The sequence below is a fragment of the Sparassis crispa genome, assembly GCF_003851025.1.
Source record: "Sparassis crispa DNA, contig_000009F, whole genome shotgun sequence".
In the NCBI taxonomy this organism is placed as follows: domain Eukaryota; kingdom Fungi; phylum Basidiomycota; class Agaricomycetes; order Polyporales; family Sparassidaceae; genus Sparassis; species Sparassis crispa.
This window is the reverse complement of record NW_020939756.1, coordinates 1,140,317-1,161,681: the sequence shown is the minus strand read 5'-3', so window position 1 is coordinate 1,161,681 and position 21,365 is coordinate 1,140,317. Positions and strand designations below refer to the sequence as shown.

Genomic DNA, 21,365 nt, shown 5'->3' with positions numbered 1-21,365 from the left:
CTGCATGTCAGCGAAGAGAAGGGAAGGCAGCGCCCTTAACTCGCGGGAAGAGAAGCGCAACCAACAAGATCATGATTACGAAAGTCAATTAATCACGTTCCGGCGCCAACGGGATCCTGCCAAGTGTGCGTTTTTGGATGGACAGTCTCATGAGGAGACGTCCCCGGAAGGCATCTGAATCAGGATTCGGGAGGAATCAAAAGTGCTCGGTGCGCACAAGCTGGACAGCAGCTTCGGTGATCTGACACTCGGCGGCCGAGCTAGGACAACCGATGCAGCGCAGAGTTCCGCTAAAAGTTAGGATGATAGATGGCTGGGCCGAAGAGGGATCATGTGAAGGCCTACGGACATGCTGGACAGCTTGGCCAATACACTGGCGTGTTGCCTCCAGTCGAGTCGAGGCGAGGCGAGCTGGACGAGCTCGATATAACTCGGTGGAGCGAGTTGAGGCTGTGGGCCAATCAGAGTCCAAGACTGGTCCAAGTTGTACCAACTCGGTGCGAGTTGGCCAGAGTTGAGCTCAACTGGGCGGCAACACTAGCGCCGTCTACCCATTCGCAGCACATGCTGAGAATTGATAAGATGCCGATTGGTTGAAGAACTTCCGCAGCTGTGTGGGCATAACTCACGTAGAGGAGCGCAGATCAAGGCATATGGCAATGCTCGAGCGGATTCTCGAAGCAGCGCAGTCACGTTGCATTTGTTGGCGTCACCTGCACGACAGGAGGAGAGCATGGCATAGCATGGCATATGGAGAGGGAGCTGAAGAGTAAACTGTTGGTATGCAGCATCACCACCACGGGGCCGCTGCCCGAGATTAATCAGATACGCGGATGTCTAATGCGCCACAAAGGCCCAAACAAGCGCCCATCACCAAATCGGGGAACTTGGTTACCTTTGACTGAACACACAGACGCCCAACCACTAGTCCGGGACCGGGTCCTTACGGCAGCGCTTTCCATGGCTAGCGCTCACGCAGTGCACGCCCCGAAATATGACGTCGCAGTCAAGAACTACTGTACTAACATTTGGGCCCAAGGTTGTCTTCTAGCCGAGTAGTCGTGGACACAGCAACGTCAGCACCAACAGTTTCTGTGGTGTAGGCATGGATGATATTACAGGTAACCTACAACAATCGACATCCCTAGCAATCTCGGCCGCAGGTTCAAACCATTATACAATCGCAACAAATCGCGCGTCATTCACCTCCTGCTGCTGCTGCTGCTGCTGGTCGACTTAGGCTTCCCCAGCCTTGACGCGCTTGCCTTCCTCGACCTTGGCCTCGCCCTTCTTTCCCTCGACTTTCCCGAGCAAGATCTTAGCCTCGCCCCTCATCTTTTCCATGAACCCGACCTTCTTCGCCTTCTCCGCATGGCACGCCTGCACCTGCGGTAAAGCGCTCGTATCCTGCTTCGGGGCCTCCGTACTCTCGGGCACAGCGGATTCACCCTTCACCCCGCCAGCAGCAGCACCAGCGCCACCGGCAGCAGGACCGCGCGTGTCGGGGTGCAGCTCCGCAGGGTGATAGTCCGTATCGTATCCCTCGGCCTGCAATTATGGCGGTCAGCAAATTCAATTCCTGGCCCAAATAACAGACGGAAGAAGGGGAGCGACGCCCGCACCTCCATCCATTCGATATCGACGCCCACGCCCCTCTTGTACGACTCGCCCACACACACGCCGTGCCAATGCGCGTACGGTGAGCCCAGCGCGTGCGTACGGGGCGTGAGCGTCGGGTGGAGCATGTCCGCCTGCTCCTCATCTGCACGCGCGTCACTCACCTTGCCTTCTTTGTGCCCTGCGCTAGGTACCGCCTTTCTTGCCGTCTCCTTGGTGTTCTCCGTCACCTTGCCCGTGGTGCTTTCCGACTGCCCCCGCTGCTCTTCTGCACGCTTCTCGGGTAGTGCCGCAACTCCCGACTCGCCCTGCCTGCCTGGCAGTTCTCCCGCCTCGCTGACATGCTCACCAGGCTTGATTCCTCCCTTCTCCTGACTCGGCATGCTCTGCGCACCGCCGGGTGGGGTCGCGTGAACTCTCTCGCTCATCGCACCTGGGAATATGCCCACACCACTTTGCTGCTCGTATGGTTGCGGGCCCTTGGCCTTCTGGGCAGCGCTGCCTGTCGTCTCTGACGTGGCGTGTGGATATGGCGCGGATGGATATGTGCCTGGGCGCACATGAGCACCGTTAGACATGAGAAGTAATGCGCTCACCTCCGACGTCGACGTGCTGGTGCGTCTCGTGTGTCATCATGGGCGCCGGTGCTCCAGTAGACTCGCCCACAGCGGGTCCGTACGGCGCAAACGGATACGTGCCTAACCATGCGTCAACGCCATCGAGATTTTGAACGAAAATTATTCACCTGCGATGTTCACGTCTTCGGGTTTCGGCTGTGTATCGGCAACACCGGCCTTAGGATCCTGCTCCATCTGACGCTCGTCGGGGAGGCGGGAGACGGATTCTTCGGAGACGGAGCCGGGCAGCGAGCCCGCGCCGCCGACGTGCTCATGCTCGCCCGCACCCATCGTCTCGCTGGACGGCAGCGACGTCGAGTGTATTACATCGTGCTCGGATGCTCTGACGGGGGAGCCCTGCGTCGCACCCGAAGCTGCAACAGAACCCCGCACTTTGTAAACGGAAACAATGGAAGCGACAGACAGCACTCACGCATATAGGACGCGATGTACTGGGCGGTACTCGCCGCGGTGCTGGTCACGGTCTGCACCGCACGGCTCGCAGCGTCGCCAAAGTCGATTCCCGCGCCGTGCTCAGCCTGCGCTTTCGAAGCTGGATCCGACGCAGCTGGGCCTGCCGTCGTCGGCTTGTTTTCGCTGTGCGTCTGCTGGGACTTGGGGAAGGCCCCGGGAAACTCGACACCGGGAGTAGACTCGGAGCTGCGCCCTCTGCTCACCGCAGGGGCAGGTTCCGGTCTGGAGAAAGCGGCAGTCGTGGTCGACCGTGCCCACTCGTCTGGGGGCGTGCCGGTCTCGGTGGGAAGTAGCGGCGGAAGATCTGCAGACATGGTTTGGTCGTGGATATTAGGACAGAATGAAACAGAGTATATGTCACTGCGTGGGTGGTGGTGAGGAAGACTAGTGGGGGAGAGGGGCAGTGGTAGCGGAGTATATAAATCAACAGGGGCGATGGTGAACCTGGCCAGGGCGCCGAGCGCCACTGACGCGACCGACGTCACGACCCGCTCTGATGTCATTCCCCAATATGGTTTTCCTCCTGCCTTTTTCAGCACTCACCACCGGGCGCTTGCGACCGTGTCGCACCGCGACGACGGACTGCGTAAGCGTGAGCGGTGACGTCGATGTATCCGTGAAGGGAGACTATCGGAATCCTTTCCTATGTCAGAACACATCGATAGGCGCTCCGGAGACGAACGTTGAAGGCAACTATGATGGCCTCATAAGAGGCATAGTTATACCAGCTCCTCAAAGACACCACGTACTGGATCTATCCGACACACTAGTAACTTGAGGATGCCGGGCTGCAGTGGCCAAGCAGTTGATAACATCGTTCAATTCAATTCTATAAGGGACGACAATTCCAACCGAATAACACGTAGATTCATGAAAGACGTCAAAGGCAGGAGTATGTCTGCAGCAGTAGTGACGAAGGAGTCGAGATCGACTGGCGTGAACGCAGCGTCAACGCCAGAAGACTCGACAGTGCGCAGAGTGTGAGGACACCTGTGTCATTAGAAGGTGCGGCCGCCTCGTACGAGATCTCAACAGCAGGAGGCGGTGTGATGGTATGGATAGCGAGTGGCTCCAGTCTCAAGATAACTCATTCATATACAGATCCTGTAGTGACGTGGCGATATTCAAAAGATCAGTCTCATGGAAAGCCCTAAATAGCGCCGATCTAGCACACTGTGATTCCTCTCTGTGTTCTGACAATGCAGGCGAGCTGTGCACATAACAGGAGGGTGTAGCGTATGCTTGATCTTGAAAGGACGAGGAAAGTACAGTCGAGAAAGCAAAGACACAATGTTTCGATATCGCACCGTGAGTGTGACTTCCAGAAAGATGGGTCGCAGCGAAGGTTAGTGATCTGCGAGAAGTACTGCTGATAAGAGACGTGTGGATCACACATTTGTCTCTTCGCGACTCTGCTGGGATACTAGAAGTATCCGCGGGCAGCTACACAAAGGAAATCGCTGTACGGACAGCGGTGAGTATACTCACAGATCATCGTAATTGTATCCCTGTCGCATAGCTGTCGAACTTTTGGTGAGTAAGCATGAGTTTTTGGTATAGCAAAAATATTTTTTATCCATGACACTCCTGCACGTATGCTCAGAGGCACGTTGATACGATGTCAGGAGGGCGTAAGTCTGCAGCCATCGTGTGCGGCGAGAAATATGCTTCGGTCCATTTCTCCTCAAGCTCGATGGGCGGCCCGTGGATGACTTGCTGCCAGTCATGTTTGAGCATGCACACGAGATGGCCATGGTGTTCCGTGTGCCTGACGCACAAATGTCGAGAGGTGCACTCGATTCGTGCATTTTCTATTGGTATCAGTGGTAAGTCTCGATAGCTTCTGCTTACTCATTTACGCTGGCCTCTGTTTCAATCAGAAAGAAATATATTTGATATAAGCTACACATGCAGCCCCAAATAATTCAGCGTCGTGTAGACAGAAGGGTAAAAAAAGAATGCACCTGGGTCTGTTATCCTCCACTTTCTACGTTCTCCGCACCCCTCTAATGACCGCACCTGGGAAGAAGTTTGGCGCACGAATGAAGCACCCTACAAATGTCTTACAGGGCAGCAGGAAAAGCGGAGTTATGCGTTGAGCTTCGCAATTGCCTCCAGGCATAGCACGCAACTGTGGACATGGAACTGAGGTTATTGTTGCGAACAATCTGCTTAATCATCAGAGGACAATTTTATGCTCTGGACAGTGGGAGAAAGACGCACCCAAAACAGCAGATGGTTAAGCTGTCACTTGAATGCTTGGTGATGGTGAGGACAGCGAAGCACAAATTGACAATTACACCTCTCACGCATGAGCTTTCCCAGTAAGGATGACTGGCAGAAGATGAAAGCAAGCAAAGAATCAAAGCATCCAGCAGTTGCCGGGCGTGCGCAGGCGTGAGCAGGGGATCGCTTGATGGTAGAATTGCAGTCTCAACACCGAGAGGTTGTAGGACAGCCAGCGTTATGTGATTGTGCCTGGCGGGAAAATGTCGGGAAATATGGTTTATGCCGGAAATAGGAATGCCAAGAGAATGGGGATCTGGGCTCCGCTGGCATCCCATCTGCAGCCACTGCTGCAAGTCTGAGACTGGACGCTCTCGTCAACCTCTCTGACGGTCTCTCTGTTACTATCCCATCCAGGTCTCGCTCGTCCTGCGCTCCTTTCTTCACGATGCCATTCCCAATAAACATCTGCCAGAGGCACCCCCGCTACGCCGTCACCCTCCTCGCCCTCATCGTCACCACCTTCGTCTTCCTCTCCCCCCACGACGCTTTCCACTCCGTCCCCGCTCCCGTTTCATATGTCGTCCCCGCACCCGACCTACCTGCACGCATACTCCGCTCAGAGAACTCCTATCAGCGTATGCTTGACCAGCGCCAGGACATGATCAAAAAATTTGGCCCGAGTCCATCTCAGGTCGTCATGTACGTCGTCAGCCCAAGTTCGCCTAATTGCCTTGGTCTCATGCCGTGCTCCAGGTTCCCGCCAGACCAAGAACCATGGCCTGCGTATACCGTCTGTGAGTACCCTTACGATTTCAGCTACTCGGATTTGTCTAGAGTTTCCGATGCTATCGGAAATAGCGCGACTGCGCACGAGAGTTTGCACGCGGACAACTCCGCGAATGTTCGTTTGGCTCAGTCGCCACTTAGAGTTCATACGAATGTCCTTGGACACATCGAGATTGTGCTTCCAGGTACTGCTGCTGTCAATGCTCCCTGTGGTTTTCCGTATTGTTCTGACTCCTTCCTAATTGCTATAAGACCTCTCGGAATATTAGAGGCTGGATGTCGCGGGAGCGCCGAAGGTAGTTCCGCTATGTTATGAACATCTGTTTCAAGTATCGGGAGATGAAGCTTTCAGTGTCGAACTGACGACGCATCGATTCTCAATCTATCAAACTTTCGACCTCTGCATTCTGATATCGCTCAATGCTCACTCTAGCCTTGCGGAACGTCAATACTAATTCAATTCTCAGGGGACTTCTTTCCACCAGTCTTTAACTGTCCCCATGAAGCCGAACGGATAGGTGCCCTCGGCGACGGGGGCAAGTGGGTTTGCGGACTTTCTCGGATCGCTGAGAAACCGGATTGTGTGGTCTATTCCTTTGGCATCGACTGGGACTCTTCGTTCGAGGCTGAAGTGCTCACGCGTACACGACATTGCGAGATCTGGGGCTACGACTCTGTTGAAACCGGATTTGGTTCGCAGATCCCCCGTGCACAGCGGCATCGCACCCACTTCTCTCGGGTTGGTCTTGCCGCGGCTGACTCGCACGGCTTTAACGACGAACCGAAGCTCTGGACACTCAAGAGCCTCATGAAGGCGAACGGTGCGTCTTCTAACCGGGATTTCTGAGCGATTGTACTTATCCAGGTGGCGGAAGGTCATACGCACATTGACATCCTGCACATCGACATTGAGGGGTACGAGTTCGAGGTGATGCGCGCTCTCGCGCACGACTTCGTCTCTGACCCGAGCGCGCCTGGCACTCCCGGTGTGTTGCCGTTTGGCCAGCTGATCATCGAGATGCATGTCTGGCACCAGCGTTTCACGGACTTCCTCGCGTGGTGGCAGATGCTCGAGGGCGCGGGCCTCCGACCGTTCATGGCCGAAGTGAACTTGGTGTACGCAAACTACAATAGGCAGAGCGGAGTCGAGCTTGCGGATGTGCGTCTTTGTTGTCATTTTGTCGGTTTGCCCATTTTTTGCTTATGCGTCTCTACAGTATTCTTTCATCAACATCGCGGGCGATAACATCTTCATCGTGGACCCGTCCTCCACTGGTGCAGGCATAGTTGCACACCCCGCCTATACGTTAGATGACGCGCGGGACGCGGATGATGAGCCGGACGTGCGGACGATCCGGCACGCGGTCGTGTAGACCTACTACACGTACGAATGCATACCAACCGGAGACCGCGCCGCGTAATACTCATCCACCGTAGCACTGTCCCGTCTAGCCACACTATCCACGCTGCCCAGTATCCAGCATACTTGAGATCTTGGTTACATATTCCATACATAGCACACCCCGACGTCCGTACATGTCTACTGCTACCGTACTGCACCCCTGCGTGGTTACTCATACCCGTGGGCGCTCTGTGCTGCTGCCTCTGCTACTCGCGCTGTACTAGTTTGCTGTATTTATTCATTTGAGAACCGAGCTTTGCACTAGACGTCGTCAAACAAGGATCGTACGTTGTTGGAACACGAACAAGATGAGATGCCAGATCTACGATTGATCGGAGGTTTTCCGCTGTCGACCTTGTCGCGGCCCCATTGGCAAGCTTGGGCTGAGCGGCATTTGATGAAAACCTCGATGATTTCATCATATGCCCAGTAGAATGGCACCCCCACTGAACTGTTGGAACATCCCCAACTCCAGGAACTGAAGGAGGGCTTTGTCGAAGGGAAAGCATCAGGAAAACCCAACCTTTACTTATGGCACTTATTGTCTTTTGTCTTATTTAAGGCCCATAAGTTCCCAAAGTCAACTTTTAGGCCTCTAAGAAAATATGACTTATGGATTGTTTGTCCTTTTTTGCCTTATTTAAGGCTCATAAGTGCATTTAAGTCACATGACACCTCTAAGTACAAGTTAGGTTTTCCTGATGCAATGACCACCCTCCCTGTGAGTCACGCTGAACAAATTAATAACAGTAAATAATCATGGTGATGTGAGCCCCAGTTCCCAACTCCAACTGGTGATTCATGGTCTTTGTACAAGATTTTATGATTGATATCTAATAGAAGTACATGTAGTAGTAGCTATGTCGATGCAGCTTTTAAATTTATTACTGGGTGTTTGTAGCTACATTGATGAGCCTTCATTATCACTTTCATCCAAATAGCACTGGTCAGGTGTCAAGTGCAGTGGCAAAACTCCAAAGTAAGGGATGAGCTTATCATTGAGGAAGCTGTGAGATGTTACTCTAGGATTGACAAGAAGAACAATTTATTACACTTCAGGGTACCCCCCAACTCAGCCTTTGAGGTTGAACTTAATCACCAAAGGGTTGTACCTAAGAGGCTGTTTTGGCATGGTCTCCCAGGTCTATTAGATATGTCCCAGAGCTAGTATTGGGGCAGGACCAGAGCAGGATCACTGTATAGATGAAAACTTCTGGTAAAGGTCCTTGGAACATGGTTCAGACCTGTTCTGCTTAGGCTATGGCACGGGTCTTCCCATGAGTGTCTGAGACTATACGCACACCCATACTCGTTGTAAACCCATACCTGCAATCTATGAGTACAACAGGTATGGGTACTCACAGGTATGATACCTGCAACGGGTCCTGTACTACAGCACACGTCTCACGTAGATAGTGTGCTGTACCACATAATGTAACCACTACTGAATAGAATCCCACCCATCTTCCATTTCCTCTTCATCACCCGGCACATTAGCCATCACTGTGACTGCCTTAACATCAGCATCCTCCACCATACCAAGCAGACTCCAAGACCCGAGGCACAGCAGTGCACGGATAGTCTGTGCTGATAGCCAACTATGGACATTACGATTCCTGAGGTACGAAGAGAATCGTTCTTATAAGCGGTGTGTTAGAAAATGCGGGGGCTCATAGCCCTTTTGGGAAGCGAGGAATTTAATCTGAGAGAATCAGACCGGACACGAGGTAAAGGATCGGGACAAAGATGTGGCTGCAGAGCTCTCTTTGCTCCAAATATAGATATTCTTTTATATAATGGCCACATTATGTAATTAATCTCCGCTGTGGCGCATCCCTTGGATGCCCTCGGATTGCCTCTTTTCCGGCCATTTCCAACACGGTGGGCCTTTGGAGGCTGATCTGAACCGTGACACACTTTTCCCCAAACTGTGGGAAAATCCTAGAGATAGAACTTAGCTACAAACATTGTAATAACTCTTCTTACCCAACTACAAGTTGACTATAGGTAGACATTCAAAACAGTCGTATTGAAAACCAGTACGACTTGTATAAATAACCATCAACAGATGCATGGCTGTAGCGCTTAGATAACAGATAACAGCTATATGTCAGGGAACATTGAAATTACCTTTGATGGAGTGTTGTACTGAGTTTGATGCATTGTAACCATCACTATTGAATTGAAACCAAAAATAGACCCAGTTAGCATATTAGAACATTCAATTTCATTAAGATTTGAGTGACAAACCACTTTTGCAACACTGAGGTAAACGGCAAGAAGACCTGCTCAGTCAGTTTCCTAATTTGGGAACTGACTTACCTGAGGTACTCATAGTTATTTAGGTCATGTCTCTAATTTTTCCGCTTTTTTCCACCTTCTTTAAAAGATTTCTGACATTAAAATACATTTGCCCAAATTGGGAAAGTTAGGAGGCTTACTAAACATTACTATACAACATGCTAGGAGTCAATATATCACTTTGTAGGCTACTGCAAGGCCCTTACCGACTGGTACTAGGTGGTATACTAGACTATTGTAAGCATCATATAAACTGACACTAGGTGACATATCTAATTGTTATAAGGCCCTTATAAACTTGCATACTAGGGCATTTACTAGAGATTACTAGACACTATTGTAGGTTACTAGTGATGCTTACAAAGTGACATCAGGTGACATATTCAGAATATTGTAAGCTCATCACAAACCGATACTAAAGAGTACATTAGGACCCGGTGTAATAGGCTATTGTTGACTTGCTGAATGCTACTAGACAATATACTAAGAGTCAGTAGGTGACTTTGTAGACTGTTATCAATGTATAGTGGGACATTGTAGGACACTTACTACACATTATTAGATGGCATACTGGAAGTTAGTAGATAATATAATAACAATTTCTTGTATACATTTTTTGTAGTGATTCTTGTAGGCACATTAATAACAGTTTCTAGCATCATTTTTTGTAGTGATTCTTATAGGCACATTTGTAACAGCCTCTAGTGTCATTTTTTGTAGTGATTCTTATAGGCACGTTTGTAACACTTTCTGGTGTCATTTTTGTAGTAGTTCTTGTATGTACGTTTGTAACATTTTTTGTAGTGATTCTTATACGCACATTTGTAACACTTTCTAGTGTCATTTTTTGTAGTAATTCTTATATGCACATTTGTAACACTTTCTAGGGTCATTTTTTGTAATCATTCTTATAGGCATATTTGTAATAGTTTCTAGTCTCATTTTTTGTGGTGATTCTTATAAGTGCATTTGTAACAGTTTGTAGTCTCATTTTTTGTAGTGATTCTTATAGGCACATTTGTAGTAGTTTCTAGAGGCATTTTTTATAGTAATTCTTACAGGCACATTGGTAACATTTTTTGTAATGATTCTTATAGACACATTTGTAACAGTTTCTTAGGTCATGTTTTATAGTAATTCTTGTAGACACATTTGTAACAGTTCTAAGGTTTTTTTTGTAGTAATTCTTATAGGCACATTTGTAACAGTTTCTAGTGTCATTTTTTTAATAATTCTTATAGGCACATTGATAACATTTTTATAGTGATTCTTGTCGGCACATTTGTAATAGTTTCTTGCATTATTTTTTGTAGTCCTTCTCCTACTATGCCTTATTATACTGTTTATTGAATTCTAGTACACCCTCTAGTATCAGTTTGTAAGGGCCTCATAATGTTCAGATATGTTATCTGGTTTGTGTTTGTAAAGGCCTTACAATAGTCTGAAACGCCACCTAGTATGGGTTTGTAGAGACCTTACAATAGCTCAGACTTGCAAGACCTGTTACAATTGTTGTCATAACCTGTACTTATACCAAAACTCCGAGCTTGTAGTGCTTTTAAGCTGCCCTACAGCAGTTACTAATGCAGCTAATAACCTGGAAGCCAAGCTTTATAGTGGCCCCGGGTATACCTGGTGATCTGCTCTTTAGTCCAGAAACAGAAGTGCTGACTTTGAACATTTTGCTGCATTTAGTAATTCTTCAGCCACCAGAGCGCTGAGAACGAAAAAAGTGTTGATGCACTCGATTTTTTGGATCGCATCGACACTTTTTTCGTTGTCTGCTCAAACCTTAAACAATTTAGGCAAGCCTCTAGCAACTGGTTCCCACACTTCTAGCCAAACTTGCATGGTTTGTAGCTCACTCAATTCTACTCGGATTTTGATAAACCCGCTAGGCATTCTGACCGGATTCTTAAGCTGAATCTGATGGTGTCACTTTCAAAATATCAGCATTACTTCCTGCAGTGCTACAATCCATTTTCTCTGTTTTCTCTCACTTCTGCTTGTTTCTTCCAGGAAAAACAAATGTACACTGCATGTAATAAATAAGGCGCCCTATTTAAGATGTTTATGTGCATTATAGGGTTATTCCGCAATTTAACTGAAATTTTTACGATTTTTCTACATTTTAGGCTGAGCATTTTAATTCAAAATTCAGGTATCTCAGCCAGTTTTACTCAGACTTCCTTGGTTTAAGAGAGTATTCTGCACTATTTTATGCATAGATTTTAATAATACTCAGGTCTACATCTCAGAATTACTATATGTTTCCCTCACTTCCCTAACTATAATGCATCACAGTGCTGACAAAGTGTAGATCAAAGATTAGTTCTGTTGTAGTATATGTTAAAGCATGACTGTACTAGATTGTAACATAGCCAAATGTATGTTTAATTATAAAAATATACAACTGTAATACTTTTGAATGATAAGTGCAAAAAAAGAGACTAAACACATATTAGAAGTATAGGTCTGATAAATATTAAAATCAGGAATCGTCCTTGCCGTGCATTAGCATCGGCCCACTCCAAGCAAGTGAGAGAGGAGGAGCCAGCCACAGCTAAAGATCCGCTCGACATCGACAGAAGTTGCTTGCAAGAAAATTAGCTTACCACAAGTAAATATACAAAGCAGGATACCTACCTGGAATAGTCAAGTAATCCAGAGCCATTCGTGACAGCCATGGATAGGTCACATACGCGCAGTGCCACCAAGTGAGGACATTCTTGACATACTCGGAACCAGTCCTCAGGTATGTGTCGAGTTCATTTTGCAGCTCAGAACATTTAGGTGCGACAAGTGTGGGGATGTGATCAAATATATTGTGGTTCTTGTCCTGAATGAAGGCAATCAGTGACTTTATCAAGGTGTGCATATACAGCACACACCTTGATGTTTGCCGATTGCTCAGGACTCTGCATACCACCACCACCCTCCTTATCACCTGACATGGAGTAGGAGCATTTGAGTTCTTCATGCACCAGCTCCTCAGTGGTGTCGATCCAGCTCTGCTCCCACTTGGCCTGCTTGAAGTATGAAAGTTTGTGTCAAGGATGAAGCACTGCATGTAAAGCTCAATAAGTTCAGTAGATCAGACATATGACAAGTTAAATACCACCCATAGCAATGTGGTAGACTTCCGAAGAGTCTGTAAGTGTGTAGTACTTGTTCAGTGTCTTCTTCACGAGACCCAGTGAAGCGTGTATAGTAATGTTGAGACATCAGGAAAACTCAACTTTTAACTTATGAAACTTATTCTGACCTTTGTCCTCTTTTGCCTTATTTAAGGCCTATAAGTTCCCAAAAGTCGACTTTTAAGTCTCTAAGGAAATATGACTTATGGACTTTTTGTCCTTTTTTACCTTATTTAAGGCCCATAAGTGCATTTAAGTCATATAAGGACACCTTTAAGTAAAAGTTGGGTTTTCCTGATAGAGTCTTTTCCAGGGAGTCCATTGTCAGTCATTCATCGATGTGGTCCATCATGGGGACAACAGTCACCAGATTTGGAGTAGAATAAGAGAAGAACAGTGTTGCATCCTAGCGGCAGTTTGAGTGTCATCCATCACCATATATGTCATGTCACAGTGTGACTTACCTTCAGAACATCATTGAGCTGGCTGACGATTGTCCACTCCTCCTTGGACAACTTAAACTGTCATAAGCCCAACTCGCGACCAGCACTGATTATGTCGATTGCTTTTCGATAGTTTAGAGAAAACTCGAGCATGTCGTAAGTGGAATTCCATCGAGTTACAACATCACGCAGCATGATGCGTTCTGCTACCTTCAGATCATTCAGAGTTGCATACTAAGCTGGAAGGGTAATTGTCATCAAATGCACGATCTTGAATGCAAGTTTGCACAGCTAGGAGGTAGGGCATTAACAACAATCCAAGGTGTGTTATCCCATCCAGATTCTACCTTTACAAGCACTAACTTCACAGGTCTAACGTTCTCTGTCAGGCTCGCATGTTCATTATCTGTAAAGTCGAATAGGGCCTTGAGAAGCTTTTCATCCTCACTTTCGTCGACCGTGGCCTCATCTCCTGTATCCTTAGCACCCTTTTCTGCGTGGGTAACAAGATCCTCAAAATCAAGATCCTTTGCCAGATCTACTAACTCCTGTTCCGCATCATCAAGGCCTTCCCCTTCACTTTTTTTAGGTATGTTAAACTGTTGCAACAGGGCCTTTGCAACTAAATTAACGATATGCAAGAAACAGCATGTTTGGTTCCACTCACCCACGAAATCCAGGAGCAAGTCAATTAATTCCTCTGTCATCGTGTCATTGGAGGATGCGAAGGGTATCCTAAAGTGAAATAGATACTAAATAAAAATACAACATGCTATGTAATGCAATGAACCACTCACAAGTAATCAATAACTAAGGAGTAATACAAAATGATTAATGCATGTGAGAACAATTAGATGATGAGAGAAAGGCAGGAACATAGGACCTCAGGAATCATTTCTGCCATGCAAAGCAGTAGCCTACTCCCCACAAGTTACTGTACTACATCTTACATGCAGTCAGTCTTTCAAAGTGATTGTAGTAAAAACCAGCATAACTTGCACAAATAGTGATAAACAGAAGTGTCACAGTAGCCACAGAGAATCAATGCATCATAGTCAGTGAAATTATAGATGCACATACTAATTTCAACATAGAAAAAGCAGTACTACTGAAATCTGTGAAGGAAATGGAGCACAATGCTCTCTTAAACCAAGTAAATCTGAGTAAAACTGGCTGAGATATCTCAGTTTTAGATTAGAATGCTCAGTCTGAAGTGCAGAAAATTTGTATAAATATCAAAAAAATTAGAATGACTCTAAAATGCACATGAACATGCAAGATAGAATGCCTTATTTTTTACAAGCAGTGCACATTGAAGAAACAAGCAGAAGTGAGAGAAAACTGAGACAATAGATTGTAGCACTCCAGCAAGTGATCCTAATGCTCTGAAAGTAACACTATCAGATTTAGCTCAAAAAACCGGTCAGAATGCTTACTTGATTCATCACATTCCAAGTAGAATTAAGTGAGCTACAAGTCATGCAAGTTGGACATCATGGGCTGAGTCCAAAATCTTGTCCAAATGTGATGAGCTGACTTTCAACACATGTCTGAATTTAGGGATCTTATTGATGAACATTGCACATCAACAAGATTTCTAAACTCACCACATGTTAAGACTCAGATGGTGACTGTTGCCATTCCTTGCTGCATGATGCTTATACTTGGTGTTGACCTCAGAGCTCCGGGTACAACTCTTGTTAGTCTAAGAAGTCAATATATCACTTTGTAGGCTACTGTAAGGCTCTTCTCAACTGGTACTAGGTGGTGTACTGGACTATTGTAAGCATCTTATAAACTCACAGACTACAACATTTAGTAGAGATTACTAGACACTATTGTAAGTTACTAAATATTCTTACAAAGTAATATCAGGTGACATATTCAGACTATTGTAAGCACATTACAAACTGATACTAAAGAGTATATTAGGAGCCAGTATAACAGGCTAATGTTGACTTACTAAATGCTACTAAACAATATACTAAGAGTCAGTAGGCGAATTTGTAGACTATTATCAACATATAGTGGGACATTATAGGACACTTACTACACATTATTAGATGACATACTAGGAGTTAGTAGAGAATATAATGACAATTTCTTATATACATTTAAATATCTTGTTATAGACACATTTGTAACAGTTTCTAGTGTCATTTTTTGTAGTGATTCTTATAGGCACGTTGATAACATTTTTTGTAGTGATCCTTGTAGGCATATTTGTATCAGTTTCTAAGGTTATTGTTTGTAGTAATTCTTATAGGCACGTTGGTAACATTTTTTGTAGTGATTCTTGTAGGCACATTTGTAACGGTTTCTAGGGTCATTTTTTGTAGTGGTTCTAGGATGCTTAGTAGACATTATTATATGACATGCTAGGAGTCAGTAGAGAATATAATAGACTATAAGAGGCTTATTGATGGTTTTTAGGTGATATAGATTCAGTAGATGACATTGTAGATTGTTGTAAGACTCTACAAACTGATACTAGGTGGCCTTTCAGACTATTATAAGACCTTACAAATAAATACTACACGGCATACCAGGCTATTATAAGGTTATTACAATACTAAGCAACTAGTTAAAAGTTAGTAAACTATATAGTGAGATACTGTAGGAGCTTACTAGACATTACTAGATCATATCATAGGACATTATAAGACTTCTATTGAAAATAATAGGTAGTATGTCAGACTACTGTAAGGCGCTTACAAACTAGTGTTAGGTCTCATACTAGAAATCTGATGACATAGTAAACTATTATATGGGTAACACTTTCAGACATTCTTTTGTACAATGAAAATGATTTCAGTTATGTATCTAACTGTCAAATAGGTGCCTATTAGAGCAAACACTTAGACTTGTGTGAAGTGGGCTATTGCTTCACATGGCAATAATGATTTCTGAAACACTTTAAGAAGATCTTAGAGATTGTACTGATTTCAATTTTTCAGATTTTCTATAAGTTCTAAAGAATGTAGTCTTTGTTCAAATTTGCTTAGGGTATACCTTACAATATGTCTACTAGTAAAAATGAGAAAGGTTGTAATTCTGTAATTTTGATAGTTTTTATATCAAATGTTTCTAGTTCTTTAGGTTTGAACTTATCAGGAAAATTTAGACTTTTTAGTGTTAGAGCTATATCATAGGGAGCGTTATAATATATTACCTTTAATACTGTCTTATTGCTCCAGTACTGTCTAGTAACCAGATTACAATAATCTATTATCTCTATAGCTTTTAGTAAAAGACCTACAATAGTCTCATCTAGTAATATTTAATTATTAACTAGTAAGGGCTTGATGATAATTCAGCATTTCACCTATAAAACTTGACACAAAAAGTTACACTTAAAAGAGTTATAATATGGCTTGTAAAAATCAATATCAAAATTAATACTAGAAAGTGTCGTACTGTCATCAATAATTACTATATAAAAAGTTAATAAATGCTAAAAATATGAAAAAGTATAGTAAAAAATAAGATCAGAAAGGACTGAGCACATTACTAATAATTGCATATAAAAAACTAGTGATCTTCTTTCTAAGACACTCTTCAATTACTTATAATTAACTCATAGCCACTTAAGGACAGCCATTACAAAATTTGTAGCTAAGTCTTGTCCCTAATCTTAATTTAGATGTGTCTCACATGTGAAATTTTATAGTCAAAATTTATTCTCATAATTTAGAGAAAATTTTTGCCAGTGCAAGCATCTACTGCTATGTCACTCCTATAATGATACCTTTATACCTTAAGAATCATAATTATATTAGCTTATAATAATTTCTTATTAGTAGTAGCTATAAAATTAGGCATTTTAAAAGGTTTCTAAACTGCACAGTAGTCAATTTTACTTTATAAGCATATTTGTAGCATCTCTTCTAGTAGTAGCTCAAATGTTTCTTATTTTACAATTTTTCTTCATTTTTTATCATTTATCTAAGCCTGAAAACTGTCACTTCTGCTCGGAGTCTATTATATAATCTGTGTATTAAAAAGCACATTGTTACAAAGCACCTACTTTCAATTTAAAAGCATTTTATAGTATGTTTATTGAGAATAGCTGTATATTTTCACATTCTGTAAAATTGCTGAATTTTTTTATAATATTTCTGAATTTTAAAACATTTTTTTAATTTTAGCTTTATTTAAAGTGTGTCCTAATGTGTACCTTCTGGTGGAAACTATAAGATTTATTATTTCATAATTTTTCAGAGTCTTTACAGCCTTTTTCAGGCTTGTAATACTCACTTTTGCTTGAAATTTATCCTATAGTTCATTTACTAGTAAACACAAGAAGATGTGTTATTTTGTCATTTTTTATTGTTTTTTGAAAGTTAAAACACTTCAAGAGACTCAAAATTTATATTGTAATACATCTAATAGTGATAATGAGAAAGCAGATTTTTACGATTGATTTTCTGAGTTCAATAGCACTCACTTTCACTGTAAAAGTGCTTCAAATGCATTTTATAGCATGTTTACTAGTCAGAACTATAAAATTTGCTATTTCACAATTATTTCAGATTAATTTGCATTTTTCTGAGTCTCAAAATGTCTACTGGTAATAACTAGAAAGTTTCTTAGTCTCTCCATTTTTTCGCAGTTTTTTACAATTTGTCTCAGCTTTAGAAATATGACTTTTACTCAACTTCAATTTGAAATATGTATTATAATCCACCTACTAGTGAAAACTATAAGATTTGTCTTTTAGGTTTTTTCTGCTGATTTGTTATAACAGTTTTGAGATCACTTATTTTGACTTCAAGAACAAATGTGTCTATGACAAAAAATACAGTAAAAACTGTTACAAATTTGCTGATAAGAATTACTGTACAAGATGAGACTAAAAATTGTTACAAATGTGTCTACAAGAATCACCACAAAAAATCAAACTAGAAACAGTTACAAATGAGTTTATAAGAATTACTACAAAAATGAGACTAGAAACAGTTACAAATTTGCTTATAAGACTCACTACAAAAAATGAGACTGGAAACAGTTACAAAAAATGTGCATATAAGAATGACTACAAAAAATGTTACAAATGTGTCTATTAGAGTCACTAAAAAACATGATCTTAGAAACTGTTACAAGTGCACTAATACTTCTAACGTGGTGTGACTCTAATCTAAACCTCTAATGGATACTCGAAATAACCTCGTCTGGTATATGAGTTGTAAACATTTGTATGTCGCTTAGAAATGTTCATATGCCACTTAAAAATGTTAATATGTTGCTGACGACACTCTGTATGTGGTCTACTATGTTCTGTACATCGTTTATGGTACTTTGTATACTGCCTGTAGTAGGTGTTTGTATGTCGCTTAGAAGTATTTTTTGTATGCTGCTTATATACGGTCTACGAATGTTTGTATGTCACTTACAACACTTCATATATGAACTAGGAATGTCGGTATGTGACATATAACATTCTGTATGTGATGTATAGTGGTTTATAATACTCTGTATGTAGTCTATAGTATTCTGTATACGGTCTACAATACTCTGTATGCGATCTACAACATACCCACTTGACACCTATTTGACACCTATTTGACACTCAGTACTTGACACCCACTTGACACCTAGTCGTCAACACTCCCTTACCCCTGGTGAGGCATTATACTATTAGGTTGCCTCATATAAATGCATATTTCTTAAGAAATACTCTCATTTTGCTAGAATGCACATATAGTAGTTAGTTACAATAAAATAACCATCTGGATGAACAGAAGACACTGCAAGCCATGGTGGTATGAACACCGCAAACTGCTCGGTGACGTGATAGTAGTTCCGTCGCAAGTCGGAAAGGTGGAGTACGAGCGGAATCAAGTCTGTGTGGAGTCTAAGATGCAATGAAGGAGAAGAGTCTATTCCAGAGGTATGAGGTGGGTAGCCTGAAAGTGTAGCTAGAAAAATCTCTGTAGTTGCAATAATTACTGGAAACACATCAGAGTAAAATCACACTGCTCTAAGGAGAATGCTGAAATGCGGAAATGCAAGACTGCCCAGAAAATGCACAAACGCAAGACTGCCCGAAAATGCACTAACTGGATGGGATAGGAATGTGAATGAGGCTTTTGCAAGCATACCTTCCGGGATGGTGGGTTCTACCCTGACCTCTTCTCCTGCCCTCATACTTAAACCGGTCCTGACCCTTTTTCCTGCCCTCCCGATACTGCCCGCTTCTGCTTAACAATCGCTCCGCTGAATCACTGCTCATCATGCCATATCTCGCAATCCCGTCCCCTCACGCTCCTACTTAATCCGAGGGGTCATCCATCACCGGTCTCACCCGAGCGCCTAATAAGCACCTACCTGCCTCGGAGGCATATCTCCCATCCTGAACTCAATCTCCCATCCATCGACACCAGCGTCATCCTTCACAAATACACCCTTGCGGAAGCTCTTCTTTGCATTGAGATCTTTACCGAGCCCTTCGATCTGATCCAGTGGAAAGCATGGGCAGTCCGGATGCACGTCCTGCTGGTGAGGCTCCTGCGAGCATATGTTCCTTCGCTGTCCAACCCTCACACGCCCCTCAGGTCCTCATGGTCCAAGCCCAGTCTGAGGCGGCCAGCATGGGGATCATCCTGCCCCTTCTGCATGATATCCCTGTCCTGGCCCAAGTGGAAATACACTTTGCGACAGCTCGCACTATAGAAGGTGGTCGTCGGATGATACCTCAGATTGCGGACCACCTTCCTGCTGTCATTCCTCGTGGTTTGACTGCCCGTGTTCTATATGACGACCCCGCCATCTGTGAGGACTTTGATTTGGGCCACCCGCTGGATGGACTCCCTTACATTGGTGCGCGGTCGTACTGTCCCTATTTTCCTGGAATTATGTTCCTCAGCTTTTTATCGCCATCAAGAACCTTGCACCTTCAGGTTGAGACATTGCGCAATGCGGCCCGCGAACTGTACGATGTCATGCGTGGAATCACCGGTAGATGCGAGTTGGCGGATGATACTTTGAGACGGTTGCGGATTGTAGTCGAGGAGTTGGAAGTAGTGTTCGGGCTCGTAGCATTTCCTCCTCCGATAACCAGCTTCCAATTGGTGTCAGAGTAGGGTCGGTTGTGTAGCACTCTGTAGTATCTTCCCAAATGTGAGACCACTTTGCGGATGTGATTCCCATCTCAGCACGCTATGCGTCCCTTCATCGGGTGGACACATTGTGAACAGGTCAAATTGCTTCTCATCTGATGTGGCAGACAAATGGTGCTGGAGAAGGTATGTGCTGTGGTTTGTAGTTGGAAAGCAATGCTGACATTCATCTAGTCTACATGTACTTTCTCCTTCCTGAGGGTCTTTGTAATAACTGCACCTACATGGTTGACTTCCTCCGAGCAGCATGATGAATTCCTTGATAGAGATGAACATTTTTTCCTCACGTGCCATCCACTGCTCCTGGCATCCTTTGAGTCTCATTGATGGATATCTATACAATGCCCACTATCTCAGATCCAGATGAGGAGGACCAGGAATCTGAGCAGAAAAGAATCAAAGTCTCAGTTATTCATGAAGTCAATCTCCTTTGGATCATTTCCATATTCATATCAAGCAGCAGATGCATATGCTGTCAACCCCAAGAAAATCCCCTACAAGCGCAGTGATGTCAGTTATTGAGGATAATCTTTAGTGCTAATAAGCATGAAAAAAGGATTAACTTCCCCCTAACTAAGCAGTGCATCTCAAACTGGAGATGATCTTTTTGGATTATCTTTGCAAAATTTTTAAGATAATTCTAAGGATAATCTGAGTTTAAAAGATATTTTTAAACTTGCCACCAGCCAGGATTGAACCCTTAACCTTGAAAGATAGTCATATGATTATGTGACATCAGACACTTTAGCTACTACACCATATGTCCTTACAAGCTTATACTCATGTGTGATATATATAAGAGATTTTGCTAAAGGAACTTAGGCAAATTCTTTCTACATGAGCATAACTAAGTAAAACTCAAGACAAAGAATATTATAGTGACATTTCATACAGTCTATAGTATTGTTTATATTACAATACCTATATATTAATTTTGCATATATTTTAAACTACTGTTCACCTTATGGATACTGTTAAAGATTCATTTTCTGAACTTGAAATTGATAATCACAGTCTTTTTGTTAAAGATGAGATAACAATGTGATTGCACTATAAAGTATGTACCAAAGATGTTAGTATAAACAAAGCTTTGCCTTGCATTGACGAGATTGAATTTCCGTCGCAAGCCGGAAAGGTGGAGTACGAGCGGAATCAAGTCCGTGTGGGGTCTGAGATGCGATGAAGGAGAAGAGTCTATTCCAGAGGTATGAGGTGGGTAGCCCAAAAGCGTCGCTAGGAAA

At 43.8% G+C, this 21,365-nt stretch overlaps 3 protein-coding genes across 3 annotated transcripts; 2 read left to right on the top strand and 1 right to left on the bottom strand.

The window, feature by feature from the left end:
• Positions 1-1,236: 1,236 nt before the first annotated feature.
• SCP_1004020 (predicted protein) lies at positions 1,237-3,022 on the bottom strand (the record flags this gene model as incomplete). The annotated part of the gene is made up of 5 exons (XM_027762267.1): positions 1,237-1,548; positions 1,623-2,167; positions 2,214-2,315; positions 2,363-2,608; positions 2,668-3,022. 5 exons carry the CDS (start codon positions 3,020-3,022, stop codon positions 1,237-1,239), a joined length of 1,560 nt encoding a protein of 519 aa, XP_027618068.1.
• A 2,360-nt stretch (positions 3,023-5,382) lies between these two features.
• On the top strand, positions 5,383-7,096 carry SCP_1004010 (predicted protein; the record flags this gene model as incomplete). The annotated part of the gene is made up of 5 exons (XM_027762266.1): positions 5,383-5,636; positions 5,691-5,731; positions 6,191-6,544; positions 6,599-6,882; positions 6,941-7,096. The coding sequence occupies 5 exons, from the start codon at positions 5,383-5,385 to the stop codon at positions 7,094-7,096; spliced, it is 1,089 nt and encodes a 362-aa protein (XP_027618067.1).
• Positions 7,097-19,476: 12,380 nt separating this feature from the next.
• Positions 19,477-20,088, top strand: SCP_1004000 (hypothetical protein; the record flags this gene model as incomplete). The annotated part of the gene is made up of 1 exon (XM_027762265.1): positions 19,477-20,088. One exon carries the CDS (start codon positions 19,477-19,479, stop codon positions 20,086-20,088), a length of 612 nt encoding a protein of 203 aa, XP_027618066.1.
• Between the last annotated feature and the right edge of the window lie 1,277 nt (positions 20,089-21,365).